At 32.9% G+C, this 20149-nt stretch overlaps 1 protein-coding gene across 1 annotated transcript in view; it reads left to right on the top strand.

Annotated features, from left to right (window-relative positions):
• Positions 1-12583: 12583 nt before the first annotated feature.
• The window catches only part of LOC137631796 (uncharacterized), a 26482-nt gene continuing 18916 nt past the window's right edge, over positions 12584-20149 (top strand). The window contains exons 1-2 of the mRNA XM_068363765.1: positions 12584-12713; positions 13731-13884. Of these exons, the coding sequence (XP_068219866.1) occupies positions 12598-12713; positions 13731-13884 (270 nt within the window). The 5' untranslated portion in view covers positions 12584-12597. The remainder of the gene's footprint in view (positions 12714-13730; positions 13885-20149) is intronic.

The raw sequence follows: 20149 nt of genomic DNA, 5'->3' as shown, positions 1-20149 counted from the left end.
TATGCCTGCCAGAATATTTTATTACCCGAATCTCATGACATCTCTTCTTAGCAGAACTTATGAGAAGCAGGGTACTTAGTCCAAATATACACGGTCATTCCCCACGGCCTAGGAATGCCATCCCGTTTCAAAATTATTGGTACCTTAAAACTTGGAATTAGGAGCTGAGATGAGTGTCCCATTTGAGAAACCAAAGTTTTTGAGCATAATAGAATTTCATACTCTCTGGAGGCAACGATAAGGTCTTGCATATTGCCATGTAGTCCACGAATTTTGTAATTCATTAGACGACACTGGCGAAGTCTAGCATATAATGGTCCCAAATTTTGCTCCATATCCCGACAGAATAAGGGTTAAAACAATAAATAGGTCTCATCATATTTGAAACAAACTAAACAATACTGATAACAAAACGAATATGTACATGCATATATATAAAGTAACTCATACAATCCTTAAACTAAAGATAAAATGTCGGATAAAATTGTTCATCATGGTAGAGCCGACGTTATGAAGGCTAAGTACCCTCCAGGATAGCCACTTCAACAGTAGGAAGCACAGTAACGATGGTTTTGAAAATGAATACCCCGGATGGTAGCGTCCTTGCCTGGTGGTTGCCAGAGTTGGGTTCGAGTCCCACTCAAACTCGTTAGTTCCTTTGCTTTACTTGAAGGGCTGCTTTTCGAGTTCTGTACAGTAGGGAATCCAGCTCTCTATAGGATCTCCACAGTCATTTTATCATGTTCGTCAAAAGCATTCAATATTTCACATCTCGTATTGCTCGTTTACCGTTAAAAATCGTCACTATCGAAGCACTCACAGAATAAAAAAAGTCTTCAGTTTCCTTTTGAAATCCTTAATATCTTCAATCATTCGGATGTCTCGTGGGAGCTTATTGTATAGTATCGGGGCCGCATATTTAAAGGCTCTAGAGCCTACAGTAGACATATATGTAGGTTCCAATAATTTGAAACCATCTATTACTATTCTAGTGTCAACACGATTTGTTGGCTGCACAATATGTAGCAATTCTCTTAGATATTTTGGACGACAGGTTCTGATAACTTGGTGGGTTATTGTACATATTTTAAACTCGATTCTTGCTTTAATAGGCAGCCAGTGTAAATCAATTAGTATCGGAGTGATCCTTTCCCGAGGTGGGACACCTTTTATCAGTCTTGCTCCTCTGTTTATTATGTTTTGTAATTTCTTAAGTTGTACTATTGGTAAATTGTAGTAGATGGAGTTACAGTAGTCAATCCTGGTAAAAACAGTTTATAACAAGTTTCTTTACAGAATATTCATCCAGGTATTTTTATATAAAACCAATGTTTCTGAGATGCTACTCAGCAGTTTTAACTACATTATTTATTTGGGCATTGATAGACAAGTTACAGTCAAGAGATACGCCTGGATCACGAACTTTACTGGATATCGGGACAGAGTCGTTATTTATGTGTATTTGAATATTACCCAAGTTTCTCGCGCTGTTTTTCTTTCCCACCACCATAAATTCAATTTTCATTTAATTTTAGTTGTTTGATTGTCATCCATTCCCTATAAATGGCAATAATTGGGTTTAAAGTTTCAGTAGTGTCGTCTAAATCATTTATGGAGAAGTAAAATTGTGTATAATCCGCAAATAGTTTGAACTTTTCACCATGGTGCTATCCATAGCTTCATGGTCTTCCACTGTCTTGGGTTAGAGTTCTCTTGCTTGAGGGTACACTCGGGCACACTATTCTCTCTTATATCTCTTTCGCTTGTTTTGTTAAAGTTTTTATATTTTATATAGGAAATATTTATTTTGATGTTGTTACTGTTCTTGAAATATTTAATTTTTCCTTGTTTTCTTTCCTCACTGGGCTATTTTCCCTGTTGGGGCCCCTGGGCTTATAGCATGCTGCTTTTCCAACTAGGGTTGTAGCTTAGCAAGTAATGATAATAATAATGATAATAATAATAATATTCATAATGATAATAATAATAATAGATTGAAGTAGCCTGTTGCAGTCACATATCCATAAGATGTTACTTTTGTGGAATAAAACACGGCTTGTTTTGAGTTGGGTGTGGCCAAGTTTCGGCTTTAACTTTATTGATTTATGTCTTAGTTTTTCATAATGTTAGGTCTACTATTATGTTAACTTTTCTGTCTCTTTTATATCTTATATTCGGGAACAGCAGAAGTGAAATTAAAAATAATACTATCAAGGTCATTGACACCAGTTGTCAAGCATTTCCTCTTATGACTATTGTCACAAAGGGCCTCGGTTAGGAGAGAGGAGGAGAAGGGTCAAGCATAGCGTGTTTCTATTAATAAATTATTCACGTTTCTTAATACGTTCTATTGCCATCCTGTCGCTCTTCTGAATTGATAATGCTTTTTAAAATCTTACAATTCGTAAAGCACGAACTCTATTTAAATCAAAGTCTTCCTCTTAAAATGCATTTCAAGTTTCACAACGCTTTTAGCAATATTTGCTTAAAGCTAAAACAGCCAAAAATATTAATAAGGATATCTTGTAAAGCGACAGAAGGATTTCTATATCCAACAAAATATTACGTCTTTATACTGATGCATGTTTTAATTTGTAAAGGAATATTTATAAAATGAGTTTTATTTGTCCTCTCGTATGGTCTTGTTTTCGGGTATGAATTTGGCCATAATCATTATATTTATCCAGAAGAGGCCTCATGTTAGGAGGTAAAGCCTTAATTTAGAATATGATATATATATATATATATATATATATATATATATATATATATATATATATATATATATATATATATATACGACTCTTGTGACATTTTGGGTGTGATTCTTGATAGCAAATTTACTTTTGAGGAGCACACTCGGTCTCTTTCTTCTTTAATTGTACAAAACATTGGCTTATTAAGAAAGGATTTCAAGTTTTTTCGGTGATCTATCTATCCTGAAGTTTTTTAAATTCTCTCTTTTTGCCTGGTTTCGACTATTGCGCTTCTGTCTGTTCTTCAGCTGCTTCTTCTTATCTTCAGTTAGTTCTTTATGCGTGTTGCCTAAGTTTTTCATAACTCTGACGTGGTTTTAATTGAATATTATTTTAATTTTTATATGAAATAAATGATATCAGCGTCAATGACCTTAGATGTCAGGATGCCAGAAAACCTTAAATCAATCAATCAATCATCATTTGCATTAGATCATCTCAGGCAGTACCATCCTGCTCGTAATAAGCCTTGATATTACATTGTATTCTAATAATTTTATTCCAGCTATGACCAGATTGTGGAATAATCTTCCTAATCGAGCAGTTAAATCGGTGGAACTTCTAAATTCCAAACTTGCAGCGAATGTGTCTTTTGTTGAACAGGCTAACATAAATCTCTTTATAGTTTATATATGAAAGATCTCTTTTAATGTTTCTACTGTTTTTAGAAGATTTTAGATTAACTTTTTATTATTTCTCTTGTTGTTTATTTAATTCTTTATTTTATTTCTTCACTAGGCTACTTTTCCCTTTTAGAGCCCTTGGGCTTATAACATTACGCTTTTTCAACTAGGGTTTTAGCTTAGCTAGTTATAATAATGATAATAAGGATAATAATAATAATGATAATAATAATAATAATAATACACATACATATATATATTATGTATATATATACACACATATACATACATACATATATGCACATATTTTATTCACTGTATATGCATATCTACATATATATAAATATATATATATATATATATATATATATATATATATGTATATATATATATATATATATATATATATATATATAATGAATATATATATGTGTGTGCATGTATATATATATATATTTATATATGTATTATATATTTATACGTACAAATTTTATTTCTCATAAATTTTGGGTTTATTCTATTTATCAGATATGCACGGAAAATTGTTCATTTTAATATATATATATATATATATATATATATATATATATATATATATATATATATATATATATATATATATATAACTTCATATTCTCTCCCTTTTTGTACCTAGTTATGGATTCTCATTGAAACTGCATGAGAAGTTATGCACCTTACGTGCAAACCTTGGCTGGAATCAATGTAGGACGAAATTGTAGGGGAAAAAAACGAACATGTCCTAGGGACTTTTAAAAGTGAATCTAAGTGTTCTGAATCGTGGTGGGGGGGGGGGGGGGTGTTGTAGGGACTCGACAATGCATAAGATTGAAGGAAAGTGAAATTTTTTTACTTGGCTTACTTAAAAGGCCACTTAAAATGGAGCATTGGCCATTGAAGCAGCGGCCATTTTTTTTTTGATAATGGGAACTTAATTAAGAGCAAAAGTTACTATTGATCATTAGAAATATACGAGTGAAGGTTTTTGCATTGAGCACTTGAATAAATTGCATTTGAAATTGCACACAATTTGAAGCCTTCTATGCCAAATTTACGTTTAGTAAGAAGAACAAATGCCAACTTCGTAGAATATGTTTTATTGTCGGTTATCTTTTATGATACAGTTTTCCTGCCATTTCAAAGGTGAAAACTGCAGGTTATAGCAGTTTGTTCAAAATGCTACGTAAGTAAACTAATGACGTTACAAAGGCGAGTTGAAATTTTCTGCACATGTATGAATATGTATATCGTAAAAGCCTTGGAGCACGTGATGCTCTACTTACAATATCCAATGCCATAAAGAAATCCCTTGATTGTGGGCAGGAAGTTCGTATGATTGGCACTGATTTTAGTGCTGCCTTTGACCATGATAATCATGAGGCCATTGTTTTCAAAGTCGAGCAGTAGGTCTAGCAGTGGTCCAGCTACAACTTGAAATATATGCTGTATATTTTTATATATATATATATATATATATATATATATATATATATATATATATATATATGTTAGCTCATATGCACGATATTGTGTTGATTTTCACCCATATTCATTTAAATGTATATGTATATATATATACGTATATATATATATATATATATATATATATATATATATATATGCATATATATATATATGCATATATATATATATATATATATATATATATATTTATATATATACAGTGTGTGTGTGTGCATTTGGACATTGTAAAATTTCGATAATTTCTTTGCCATATACTTTAAAATATATTGCTGCTATTTTCGACTCGTTGTTTTTATTTTTCAAGAATATTCTTCATAGCAATCCTGTTACACTTTTTTTCCGGTAGAGTTAGTTACACCAGTTTTCCTCGTTTATTTGTATCGTATAACTACTACTCTTCAAGTCATCAATATATGGCAAATATGAATTTATTTGCATAAATAAGCTATTGAAGATAGTGAATTAATTTTCAATAATAAGAACAAATCTTTTATCTCCCTAACAGGTTAATACCAGTATATGACGTCATTACTGCACAAGCATAGTGCGCATGGAAGAACTGGAAATCATATGACCAGTGCATTCATCACTAAAAGAAGTGCACACACCAATTGACAGCAGATCTTCGGTGAAGAGAGTGTCGATTAGTTGGCCTCCTGGAAGTTTTACAAACGGAGTTGGTTCGCGTTCACAGCCCAGCCAGGTATATTGTTGGCCATTATAGAAATTATCCGTATTTGTTTTTAGACAAATGTAATTTTTGTGTGTGTGTATATATATGTGTGTATATACAGTATATATATATATATATATATATATATATATATATATATATATACACACATATATATTATTACATGCTCAGTTACAACCCTAGTTGGAAAAGCAGCATGCTATAAGCCCGGGGGCTCCAACAGGAAAATAACCCAGTGAACAAAAGAAAAAAGGAAAAGTAAAATATAGTAAGAAGAGTAATATATTAAAATGAATATCTCCTATATAAACTATAAAAACTAACAAAACAAGAGGAAGATAAATATGATAGAATAGTGTGCCTGAGTGTACCCTCAAGCAAAAGAATTCTAACCCAAGACAGTGAAAGACCATGGAACAAAGGCTATGGCACTACCCAATGGTTTGATTTTGGAGTGTCCTCCTAGAAATGCTGCTTACCATAGCTAAAGAGTCTCTTCTACCTTGCCAATTATAGTGGAGTTGTCAGGTGTATGAGGAAAGAGGAGAATTTGTAAATATTAGGCCAGACCATTCAGTGTGAGTGTGTAGGCAAACGGAAAATAAACCGTGACCAGAGAAAAGCATCCGACGTAGTACTGTCTGTCCTGTCAAAGGACCTCATAATTCTCTAGCGGTAGTATCTTAACGGGTGTCTGGTGCCATGGCCAACTTATTACCCTATGAATATTCATATAAGTATGAATGTATATAGATAAATTAAGTGTTTAAATGCATAGCATAATTATGAAATAAAGATATTTAAATTGCAATGAAAGTGTAGAGACCTATAGAATATGCTTCTGGTTTTGTGTATGATAGAATCAAGTGATTTAAAAAGACCACTATAACTTTATACAAAAACATATGATGTTTACTAATAAGATTTAATTTTAAATGATGTTTTTATGTTTCAGTTTTTCTTTCTATGACGAAATAAATTATTATAGACAGTTAACGGGATTTTTGGGATTATTTATTCTTGGTTTTCAATTCATCATTCAATATTTCTAAATTCTCCAGATTTTTTCATTTCATTTCTAACAGAAGCTTGAAATTTGAATATTTATCTTCATATATATATATATATATATGTGTGTGTGTGTGTGTGTGTGTGTGTGTATATTATATATATGTAATATGTATATATATACATATATATATATATATATATATATATGAATCAAATACCCTAATCTACCTTTTAATCTTTGCTTTTAAGATTATCACTGATCTAATAAACACTTTCATTATCATTAACATAAAAAAATTAACCCGAGAGATTCCGTAGGAAAACCTACGGGATGTATAAGTGTGCTACTTTTATAAGCACACACTGAGTATGTGTTGTTTAAGATGTGTAAAGCTGGATAACGAAGTACATCTTATTAGCTTTAAAAAGTATTTATTGTCTAAAAACAACAGAGTTAAACATCTCCATCATAGGAGGGAGCTGGTTTGGTCTGATGACCAATTCTGGTGAAGTATAGATATGAACTGATTAAATTATCGATATCACAGATATCGTATGCTTAGTTGATGTAGCAATTTTATCACAATCTCGGAAGACACCTGCATCCGGTGATGTCACAAACTTTCACACACTGATGCATTGGTGTTGACGTTTAAGAAAAATGTTACATTGCTGAGGCTGCATTGTGCATCCTGTTTATGATTTTAGTGACTACAGCAAATCCCACGGCAAGCATCTTCATCCAAAATGACATATTACGTCATGTGTTTTAAACATGTAATAATAATTATTTCACTTATTACAGATGTACACTCCCCCTTTCCTGCTGTTGAAGTCTGCAATTATATCTCTAGTTTGAACAGCTACATTTGGTGTACTTTATCAAATATGCAATGGTACATATAATATCCTGATACTGTATATCATTAGACATATGCAATGGAGTACTGAATGTTTTCAGATAGTTTTAGTTAAAGAAATTCGACACGTTGGAGATAATCTTTGAGAAATATGTTTTCATTAAAATTTCGAAATCAAAAGTCTAGATAGAGTTGTGTTCATTATCAATGAGTTGATGGAAACCCGTTTTCAATGTGAATATGAGTTGTTATTACCTCCGCCAACGAAGTTGCGAGGAGGTTATGTTTTCGGCCCCGTTTGATCGTTTTTCAGTTTGTCTGTGAACAACTTCTTGGCCACAGTTTTACTCATAGAATAGTGAAACTTTCAGGGATTAATTGTTATGTTGAGACGTAGAAATAATTTGATTTTGAAAGTCCTAAGTCAAAAGTCAATGTCAAGGTCGAGCAAAAGGTCGACCGAATTAACCATAACCTCGAGAGATAAGCTGCCGTGGTGCAGGTCTGCACTCTATCGAATTAACCATAACCTCCAGAAATAAGCTGTCGTGGCGGAGGTTTGCACTCTCAGAGTGCTCTTTTAAAAAGTGTAAGCATTCGGTTAATGATGCTCTCACCGTGTAATTTTGAGTTCGGGCTGATCATGTTCAAGTTTTCTATACAAAGAGCAGGTGCAATTTTCATAGGACCCTTTGCATATCATTGTGTTTGTTCAGTGGTGATCACGTCAAGTCATAAAACCGACTGAGATGGGCCATTACCTTTGGAAATTCTTAGGAGTAACAAAAAAAAAAAAAAAAAAAAAATCATGTATGTCAAGTTTGAACATTGAATAGATAAAATTACATATGGTATTTTGAGTCTTTCTTGCAATGTTAAAATATACAGTAATTTTTAATTATTTTATTCTATTTTATTTTATTTTACTTTTCCATGTTTCCTTTCCTCACTGGGCTATCTTCCCTGTTGGGGGCCCTTGGGTTTATATCATCTGGCTTTCCAAGTAGGGCTGTAGCTTAGCAATTAATAATATATATATATATATATATATATATATATATATATTATATATATATATATATATATATTATATATATATATGTATATATATATACATACATATATACATATATATGTATATATACACACACACACACACATATATATATATATATATATATATATATATATATATATATATATATATATATATATATTGCATATAATTTGAAATTATCATTCATCCCCCCATTTTTTTTTTACCATGAGCAGCAGCTGGTTTAGTTAGTTATTTTTAATCTATACCGAAATATATAAGGGAATGTGAATTATACTTGAACCCTTATGAAAAAGATGGATTATGCGTTTATTAATCAATTAAAATATCCATAAAAAGAGAGTTAGACATTTATGCATCAATATATCTAGTGTCGTTAGATTGACCGGAACACGATTGAATAATTAAAAGGGGCAAAATTGCGTCTCAAGAACTTTTGGGTGCCACATGTGGTATTACAGTATAAAGCTACATTTAGAGTGCTCATTCAGAGCAGGTTTTCATTGTTCGGATTGAGAGAGTGCAGTCTCTCTGGACAATAAGGGACCGGGTTTGCTGATATTAACGGAACCTCTTCAATGGCTATCACAGTCACGAATATCTAACTGCTGATATTTGGTGTTAAAGTAAGCACTTAAGGGGATATGTCTTCCTAACTGATGAGAGAGAGAGAGAGAGAGAGAGAGAGAGAGAGAGAGAGAGAGAGAGAGAGAGAGAGAGAGAGAGAGAGAGAGGGTAATTTGAATGGTAAGAATTTGAGCCACTGCTTTTATTATCATTGTTATCAAAAGCTGATCTAATGATAAATCTTGTTTGGAGGAGGAGGAGGAGAGAGAGAGAGAGAGAGAGAGAGAGAGAGAGAGAGAGAGAGAGAGAGAGAGAGAGGGTTAATTTGAAAGGTAAGAATTTGAGCCACTGCTTTTATTATCATTGTTATTAAAAGCTGATCTAATGATAAATCTTGTTTGGAGGAGAGAGAGAGAGAGAGAGAGAGAGAGAGAGAGAGAGAGAGAGAGAGAGAGAGAGAGAGAGAGAGAGAGGAGAGAGAGAGAGAGAGAGGGTTAATTTGAAAGGTAAGAATTTGAGCCACTGCTTTTATTATCGTTGTTTTTAAAAGCTGATCTAATGATAAATCTTGTTTGGAGGAGAGAGAGAGAGAGAGAGAGAGAGAGAGAGAGAGAGAGAGAGAGAGAGAGAGAGAGAGAGAGAGAGAGAGAGAGAAAGGGTTAATTTGAAAGGTAAGAATTTGAGCCACTGCTTTTATTATCATTGTTATTAAAAGCTGATCTAATGATAAATCTTGTTTGGAGGAGAGAGAGAGAGAGAGAGAGAGAGAGAGAGAGAGAGAGAGAGAGAGAGAGAGAGAGAGAGAGAGAGAGAGAGTTAATTTGAAAGGTAAGAATTTGAGCCACTGCTTTTATTATCCTTGTTATTAAAAGCTGATCTAATGATAAATCTTGTTTGGAGGAGAGAGAGAGAGAGAGAGAGAGAGAGAGAGAGAGAGAGAGAGAGAGAGAGAGAGAGAGAGAGAGAGAGAGTAAGAATTTGAGCCACTGGTTTTATCATCATTGTTATCAAAAGCTGATCTAATGACAAATCTTGTTTGGAGTTACCCATATTGCTAAAAGCCTAAGGGCCCCATCAGAGAAGTAAATTACATAAATAATAAAGAATAGATTAATCAAGATAAGTAACAGAAGACCAAATAGGATAGAAGTAATAGAAATATACAAAAGGTGACTCATCCAAAAAGAAAAATAATATGCCCCTAGTTATCCTCTCTGGATTTCGATTATTTTGTTAATTAATCGGCAGTTGTTATACCTTTGAGATTTCAAGTGCTAGAAATTGTATCAATACGCATTCAGTTTAAAAGTGTTAGTGAAAATATGTAACTCTTAACTAATATTTTGAATTTCCGTAGAGATGGACTTGAAGCTTCTCCTTATGGCCACTATTGTAATGTGCTTGAAGATGCCTGGAAGCCATGGACGCTTATATCATACCCCAAGACACCAATGCTCTCCTCCTGGTTTGGATCGACAGCTGTATGCGCCCATAGTTTACAGCGTTGCTGGGACCCCTATCTGTGCTATTATATGTTCTCGGAAAGACTGCTATTTCTTCGAATTCTTTGGTGAGTGCAGTTATTTTTAGTTTCTTGGTGCCTGTACGTATATATATATATATATATATATATATATATATATATATATATATATATATATATATATATATATATATACTGTATGTGTATATATATATATATATATATATATATATATATATATATATATATAAATATATATTTATATATATATATATATATATATATATATATATATACTGTATGTATATATATATATATATATATATATATATATATATATATATTTATATTTATATTTATCTATCTATCTATCTATCTATCTATCTATCTATCTATCTATCTATCTATCTATATATATATATATATATATATATATATATATATATATACACACACACACACACACACACACACACTTGAAACTGAGGGTGATATTTAACATGTGAAGCTAGGTGAGTACATCTGCTTCAGTTTATGGTGTAAGGGGAACAGCAATGGCGCAATGAAAAATATCAATATGTTGGAAGAGTTGATTTCAGAGCACAAGGGATGATGAATCGAAGATATGGAATTTTAAATTAGGATTTGTAGATTTATTTGATATTCAAGGGCTACATCCTCAATAAAACTACGAATTTTAACAGATGAACCAAAAGATGGTGAATATGAAGACCAGCAAAATGATCAGGAATGATATTGATAATGGTCGTAATCATGTATGATTTTTAATGATCTTTGAATATATTTACTGGAAAAAAATAGTTTTTACTATAATCAAGTTTAGGATTGACAAGTACTGGGCAAGTGTCACAGACTGATATATGTAAATTCCTCTCTATACAAAAAGCTAATACGAAAATCATCGAAAAACAAATATGAAGCGTTTGCCATCTTTACAACGGAATAGAATAATGAGAGATTCAATGGAAAAGAAATACAAGGAAAGAACCAAAGTAGCATAAACAACATCTTGAACAATTAGGAGGATTACGATAACATTAAGAATCAATGCTATAGATATAGCAGAAATTATTGTGTAATTTCAGATCTCTTTAAAGAATAGATTTTAATAATATTAAATTGTTTTGAAGTAATAATTTTATGAAACTAGTATTTTTTTTTTTTTGCATAAATTGCTCAGAAATTTTCCCTTATACTTGAAATGGTTTTTTTTTCTCAAAAATTTCAGATCAACTCTTTGAAGCATATGTCTTATCTTTCATTCAAATAGCAAAATTGTTGTAGAGATATATACCCTAAACTTTGTCACTAAACAATCTCCCCTACATAATGAAGAGCAAGTGTAGAGTTATATATCTAAATGTATACTGTATATATTACTTTTCGGTTACGTTTAGCAGTAGTCATACCCTAGTGAAAGGGGGGGGGGTTGCATGTGTGTGCATATCTATGTAAATATTTAGCAGTCTTTTTTGACAGGTGCTGTGCGTTACTAATTGAATAGTAATCTTTAATTTTGAATTGATTTGTTCACGGAAGTAAGATATTTTACTAAAAGCATCGTAGTAGTCATCATGTGTTTAGATTATTGTTTATATTGTCTTACATATAATTTATGCATCCTTTACTTTTCATAAGCTTTGTATGTTACAAAACGCATGCGCATGACTCGGGCTCTCAGCACTCTGCGTATACGCAGGATTAGTCTTCTTGCTTCTCCCGGTACGAGCTGTTCACCTTACAGAACACCACTGTCTTCGGCGTCAATGACCTTAGATGTCAGGATGCCAGTAAACATCAAATCAATCAATCAATCAATCTACGAATCAGGATTTTATATCTCCATCCCTGAAATCATCTGTCTACATCTACAAGACCTCATCACATATCACCAATGTGAAAGCCTTATTTCAAGTACTTGAGTCATTCACGCAATTATTCCTTATTTCGCTTTATTTTAGTGACTTCATTGTCCTCTCACTTTCCGCAGACCCGGATGTTTGCATGATCTATGGAGTGGGAATGGAGTCGACTAACGTTTATGTGGAGACTGATTTTGCAGCGTCTCGTGCAGGAGCATCTCTGAAGGAGGTGTCCAGAGGAAAACCAGCTTACCCCGCAGGATCAATGTCTCTGGCGTTAGTGTTCATATTTAGTTTTTTTTTTTTTTGTATGCTCTGGCCAGAGTATATCTTTGGTCTTACTGAAATTGATATTGATAGCTTTAAAAAGATAAGGAGGGTAAAGCATGTCCATGAATATTGATTAGTTAAAAAATGTTTTTTTTTTCTTACTTATTGCTCTATCTATTTAATATGTAGAAACACTAATGTCGCCACAAACATATTTATTGCAAACGTTTCAACATATCAAATGTCATCATCAGTGCTACCTAAAGTAAAATCAAAGAAATAATACAATTTCAAATAGATTTTATTGCAAACGTTTTGACATTTCAGATGTCATCATCAGTGCTACCTAAAGTAAAATCAAAGAAATAATACAATTTCAAATTGATTTTATTGCAAACGTTTCGACATTTCAGATGTCATCACCAGTGCTACCTAAAGTAAAGATCAAAGAAATAATAAAATTTCAAATTGCATTTATTGTAAACGTTTCGACATTTCAGATGTCATCACCAGTGCTACCTAAAGTAAAGATCAAAGAAACAATAAAATTTCAAATTGCATTTATTGTAAACGTTTCGACATTTCAGATGTCATCACCAGTGCTACCTAAAGTAAAGATCAAAGAAACAATAAAATTTCAAATTGCATTTATTGTAAACGTTTTGACATTTCAGATGTCATCATCAGTGCTACCTAAAGTAAAGATCAAAGAAACCATAAAATTTCAAATTGCATTTATTGCAAACGTTTTGACATTTCAAATGTCATCATCAGTGCTACCTAAAGTAAAGATAGAATAAATGATACAAATGTAATCTTTAATTTGAAATTGTATTGTTTTTTTTTTATCTTTACTTTAGGTAGCACTGATGATGACATTTAAAATGTCGAAAGCAATAAATATATATGTGGCGAAATTAGTGTTTCTGTTTCTCCTAGGAATAAGATTTCCTAGAAACGTCCCCATTTCTCTTCTATTTAACATGCATTTTACTTATGTTATTTATTTTGGAATCCCTATAGGGCCCTTGCAAATGACGACGATGTGGCGAGCTATTGGGAGAATGGACCGCTGCGTCCTTGGTGGATGGTGGATCTGGGAGCAAACTACTTAATCCACTTTGTTGACATCTTACCAAGGCAGGGATATTACTCTTTCCGGTTTCAAGAAATGGAGGTGAGAAACTTACCAGTCTTACTTGATTGGCTGGAAGTGTAGTCATGGCTTGGTATGGATGATGAAGATATATGCGGATATTTCAACTTTTTACTGTGTTTGTATGGTATAGCTTCTTCAATATTACTTCATATTTTATGTCTACAACTTGATGTGATGGAAGATGTGGCAACTTCCCTGACTGGGAAAAGCCAGACTGGGGTTCGAGTCCCGCCCAAACTGGTTAGTTTCTTTCGTCCTTGTGAGCTAAAGATGGGGTTTGGACGCTGATCACATGTATATATGGTCAGTCTCTAGGTCATTGTCCTGCTCGACAGGGCAATGTCACTGTCCCTTGCCCCTGCCATTCATGAGCGGCCTTTAAACCTTTAAACCAATTTTGCATCAATGGCTTCTTCAACTTAGATATTTTTCTTGGGATGCAGTATTTTATTGCATCTTTGCAATGAGCCACGCATAGGAAAGTAAGTGATCTAAATAGTGTAGACATCTTTTTTTTTACGGATTTTAACAGCCGATAATTTGAGAAAATGTCAGAAGGATTACTTGGTTTATTTACGTCAACCCCTAAAGTGTTAGATGAAGGGCATCATGAAGAGCACATGATATAGATGGTCCGGAATTGTCTCTTTTTATATCTTTGTTTTCTGGGCTTTTTTTATATCATAGATCTGCTTAGGCGGGAATAACCTTAAATATACCTCCATAAGGGGGCAGTATTCTTTTAGTCTTTTAGTCTTTATTGTTCTCTGGTCTTGGGTAGTGCCATAGCCAGTGTACCATGGTCTTCCACCGTCTCATGGTTTAGGTTATTTTTGCTTGAGGGTATACTTGGGCACACTATTCTATATAATTTTTCTTCCTCTTGTTTTGTTAAAGTTTTTATAGTTTATGTAGGGAATATTTATTTTGATATTGTTACTGATCTTAAAATATTTAATTTTTCCGTGTTTCTTTTCCTCACTGGGCTATTTTCCCTGTTGAAGCCCCTGGGCTTATAGCATCGTGCTTTTTTAACTTGCGTTGTAGCTTAGCAAGTAATAATAATAATAATAATAATAATAATAATAATAATAATAATAATTATAAGAAAGCCATTCACAAGTGAAACACGTCTTTAAGTGTGCTAGTGTCCAATTCTGTAGTTCAAGCTTCTTCACAGTGCTCCTTCTCTTTTGACGAAAGGTTGATCAAATTGTTCGACCCTTTTTGCAAATATTCCTTCCTGGTTACGGTTCATTTATCCCTTACCTACACATACACCGAATATTCTGGGCTTTTCTTTACATATTCTCCTCTGTCCTCATACATCTGACAACACTGAGATTACCAAACAATTCTTCGCTCAAGGGGTTAACTACTGCGCTGTATTTGTTCAGTGGCTACTTTCCTCTTGGTAAGGCTAGAAGAGACTCTTCAGCTATGGTAAGCAGCTCTTCTAGGAAAAGGACACTCCAAAATCAAACCATTGTTCTCTAGTCTTGGGTAGTGCTATAGCCTCTGTACCATAGGCTTCCACTGTCTTGGGTAGAGTTCTGTTACTTGAGGGTACACTCGGGCACACTATTCTATCTCATTTCTTTGCCTCTTGTTTTTTAAATTTTTTTATAGTTTATACATGAGATTTATTGCTACTGTTTTATTTAATTGTTAAATACTTCCCATGTAGTTTATTTATTTCCTTATTTCCTTTCCTCACTGCGCCATTTTCTCTGCTGAAGCCCTTGGGCTTATAGCATCCTGCTTTTCCAACTAGGGTTGTAGCTTAGCAAGTAATAATAATAATAATAATAATAATAATAATAATAATAATAATAATGATGATGATATAAGATGCCATCTGGGTCTAGCATGTCCCCTAATTCATTTCCACCGAGTTTTCTAACCAATAGTTTTTTGGAAAACATTTGAAGTAAATCACAACCTTACTTCACAAATTACTCTAGTTGTCATTAATGGTTTTATTATTATTATTATCATTATTATTATTATTATTATTGTTGTTGTTGTTGTTGTTGTTGTTGTTGTTGTTGTTGTTGTTGTTGTTGTTGTTGTTATTATTATTATTATAAGCTAGCCTTTAACCTTAGCTGGAAAAGCAGGATGCCATAAGCCCAATTGTTCCAACCGGAAAAAATAGCCCTTTGAGGAGAGGAAACAAAGAAAAAAATAAACAATAAAATAAGAATTAACATTCAAAATAAAATATTTCGAGAACAGTAACAACATTAAATTTGAGCCTTCACATATAAAGTATAAAAATGTCAAAAAAAAAAAAAAAAAAAAAAGGAGAGAAATAAGATAAAGCAGCATGTCAGAGTGTACTACAAAGCAAGAGAACTCTAATCCAAGACAGTGGGAGGCCATGGTACAGAGGCTATGGTGGTATCCAGGAGCAGTGAATAATGGTTTGATTTTGGAGTGTTCTTCTCTTAGAAGGTTGTAAGGGAATCTGAGATTACGAACTCCTTCCACTAATACGTTATGTTCATGATTGGGTCTACATCAATTGCCATCTGCACTGGTAAAAATAAAACCTTAATTTCAATCGGAAGTTCTCTGTGAAAATATACTGTTCTCATCTGTATTTCAGTAAAATACAGGTGACCGTAATTTATAGCCTACTGTAATTTGTTATTATTATTTTAGCCATCTGCACTGGTAAAAAAGGTAACTTTAATGGGAAATTCTCCGTGAAAATATACTGTTCTCAGCTGTATATCATACAGGCAACCGTAATTTATAGCCTACTGTACTTTGCTATTATCTTTTTAGCCATATGCACTGTTAAAAAAATCGTAATTTTAATCGGAAGTTCTCCGTGAAAAATATACTTTTCTCAGCCGTATTTCAGTAAAATACAGGCGACCGTAATTTATATCCTACTGTAATTTGTTAATATGTTTTTAGCTATCTGCAATGTTAAAAAACGTAACTTTAATCGGAAATTCTCCGTAAAAGTACACTGTTCTCATCTCTATTTCAGTAAAATACAGGCGACCGTAATTTATAGCCTATTTTGTTAGTATCGTTTACGGGTTGATTAACGTAAAATCACTCCTTTACGTCAATATGTCCATTTTCAAAACGGCAAATATACGGCAACATTTCTTCCAGGATTTTTATAATTTCTTACGGTAAATTTTTAACAGTGTGAGTTATTTCAAACACACGCCAAGTACGGGACGTTTTTATGTAATTGGTGATGTCTTTGTCTAGTGGTAGCTGAATTGAGGTTATACTGGTAAGAAAAATTTGATATGCGGTAATTTTTGTGTCCATGGCAATGTTTAGAGACTTTCCATGAATATTATCGACCAGGAGCAACGCTTTGAAAGGTAACTTAGTGTTCTAAATGCATTTGCATTTATGGATTATCTAAGTGAGATAGCAGGCACTTACACTTGGCATGGTGGTGTCACCAATGTCCAGGAAGTGTGCACTTAATATTTCGTTTCAAGTTGTGTGGGTTCTTTGCTCTGGCGTGATCATGTGGCCTATTGCATTGTTACAAGGAACTAGGATCAGTTAATCTTTAAACGCTTTGAATTCTGATTTTCTTCTTTTGAACTGTTCTTGCACATGACATGAGATATTGGCAATATTTGCCTTAATGTTATTAGTTGCACCAGTATTTATAGTTATCCTCGCCAAACTGAAACTTCGCCAAGTAGGGATGTGAATAGCTTAACTATGTCATGAAGAGAGAATTTAATAAATGCTTTCTTGCTTGGAATTGGTATTAAGAACTGGCATCAGCATAATCTAATATATTTTAAGACACTAGGACCAGTCTATCTATCTAGGAGACATATCTATCAAGAGGGATTTTTTTCATTCGTTTATTTCACCATACATCGAATTATGTTTTTCTTCCCCATATGGCTTAAAGATTTAAAGAATTAATAATCAATAATGAAGCGCAGAGGCAAGGGACAGATGAATTGTCCTTGACATCATCATTCTAACTTATGATAAGTGGCCAAGTGAACCAGGCAATAGTAGGTGTCTGCAGGACATAGATCCATGTTCCCAAACACCCACAACTCCTTCATCTTCTTCTTTGTCTACATCTTTTCCCACTTTTATGTGGGGTCGATGTTTCTGGTCAGCTTTCTCCATCTACCTCTGTCCCACACCTCATCACCGGTTAATCCCTTTGATCAAAGGTCATCCTTGATACAGTCCACCCGCCTTCCCACAACTCCTTCCTCAGTTCATATTATTATTATTATTATTATTATTATTATTATTATTATTATTATTACTTGCTAAGCTACACCCCTAGTTTGAAAAGCAGGATGCTTCAAGCCCAGGGGCTCCAACAGGGAAAATAGCCTAGTAAGGAAAGGAAACAAGGAAAAAAGGAATATTCTAAGAACAGCAACAACACTGAAATGAATATTTCCTATATAAACTAGAACAACTCCAACAAAACAAGAGGAAGAGAAGCAAAACAAAACAGCGTGCCCCAGTGCACCCTCTAGCAAGAGAATTCTAATCCAAGACAGTGGAAGGCCATGGTACTACCTACTAATATTGAATAAGAGATTTGCAATACTTATTTCATTAAAAGATATTTACCTTATTGGATATAGAAATAATTAAGTGATCTAAGTTTTCATTTCCCCTTTCCTTTTTATTCCTTGAATAAAGCAAATTGCAGAATTATTTCCATGATCACATAGGCTTTATTATTAAGGGCTCTTCAACTGAAATTTTCTCGTTGATAGATATTTATGGTAGTTTGGGATTAGATCCCGTTGGTGGAACAGTACAGTGCAATTATAACTGTTGCTTATAAACCTCTTCTTTTGAGTTAGCTTACTTGTAAAGCAATTTTTTTTTTTTTTTTAAGGTAGGTTTTGGTTTTACTGTAGCAATAACCATCTGTCAATCTTTAATGATACTGGGTTAGAGTAGAACCTAAGGTAAATTAGGAGAATATCTCTTATATTTTTGGAAGAGATATGTATAGCCAATCTGTAATATGGTCCGCTGTTTAGGTATAAGCATCGAAGGATTCACACAGACTCTGCAAATTAGGTTTAACAAGTGCAGAAGGACAAGTTTAATTGTGTTAACTTCTTTTATAATTATTATTATTATTATTATTATTATTATTATTATTACTTGCTTAGCTACAACCTTAGTTGGAAAAGCAGGATGATATAACCCTAGGGGCCCCAAACAGGGGAAATAGCCTAGTGAGGAAAGGAAACCAGGAAAAATAAAATATTTTAAGAACAATAACATCAAAATAAATATTTCGTATATTTAAACGAGTTTCAAGTTTTTCCCACGACGTAGTGATTTCTTTTGAATGTTGCATTACCAAAAAAAAAAGCTGTTAGCGATACACTGCTTCATACTGAATGATGTATTCTGTGAATATTCAAGTTTCTTTTTAAGTCTTGGTAAAACACAAAAACCTACCGTGGTTTTGAATAGTTACATTTGAGTAAAGAGGATCTCTCTCTCTCTCTCTCTCTCTCTCTCTCTCTCTCTCTCTCTCTCTCTCTCTCTCTCTCTCTCTCATAAATCACGTGAACAATCTTAAGCTGTGAATGCACGCTACTTGTTATTTTGAACTCAGAAGTCCTATTGTTCAAGAATTTTAGGCAAGAAATTTAAACTGACATATCAAATGCTCTTCTTTGCTTCCCTTTGATGGCTACAGTATTATTATTATTATTATTATTATTATTATATAATAATAATAATAATAATAATAATAATAATAATAATAATAATAATAATTTTTTAAAATAATTTATTTTAATTATTCATTACTTGTAGTCTATTTATTTCCTTATTTCCTTTCCTCACTGGGCTATTTTCCCTGTTGCATCCCTTGTATATTTACTCCAATTTGACTTTAAGGTAATGCTAAATCTGGCTCAATAGATAATGCAGAAAATTTAAACGTAAGCAAATGTACTACAGCTACTATTGTCTGGTTTCTTTAACGTATGACATCGTTTTATTTCTACCGAAATGCTTATTGTATCTGACCTCTAAAAATGATGCGTACTTAGAAAAAAAAAACACGAATGGGCACTCTGTAGGGCGCATGCCTTCGCCTATATCATGTTGTATATTACAAGATAGGTAATTGAATTATGCACATTTTGGCTCTAATTTCATGCAAATCAAAGGAAAATTGACCACGAAATGGCACAAAGACGTCTTTGACCTTCTTGTGTCCTTGCCTTTGAATTTTAATCCAATCATTCCCAAAATGTAATTAAATAGTCCTTGGATC

Source organism: Palaemon carinicauda, chromosome 40 (genome assembly GCF_036898095.1).
Source record: "Palaemon carinicauda isolate YSFRI2023 chromosome 40, ASM3689809v2, whole genome shotgun sequence".
Classification (NCBI taxonomy): domain Eukaryota; kingdom Metazoa; phylum Arthropoda; class Malacostraca; order Decapoda; family Palaemonidae; genus Palaemon; species Palaemon carinicauda.
Note: the sequence above shows the minus strand (reverse complement) of the source record. Positions and strands in the feature narration are given on the sequence as shown.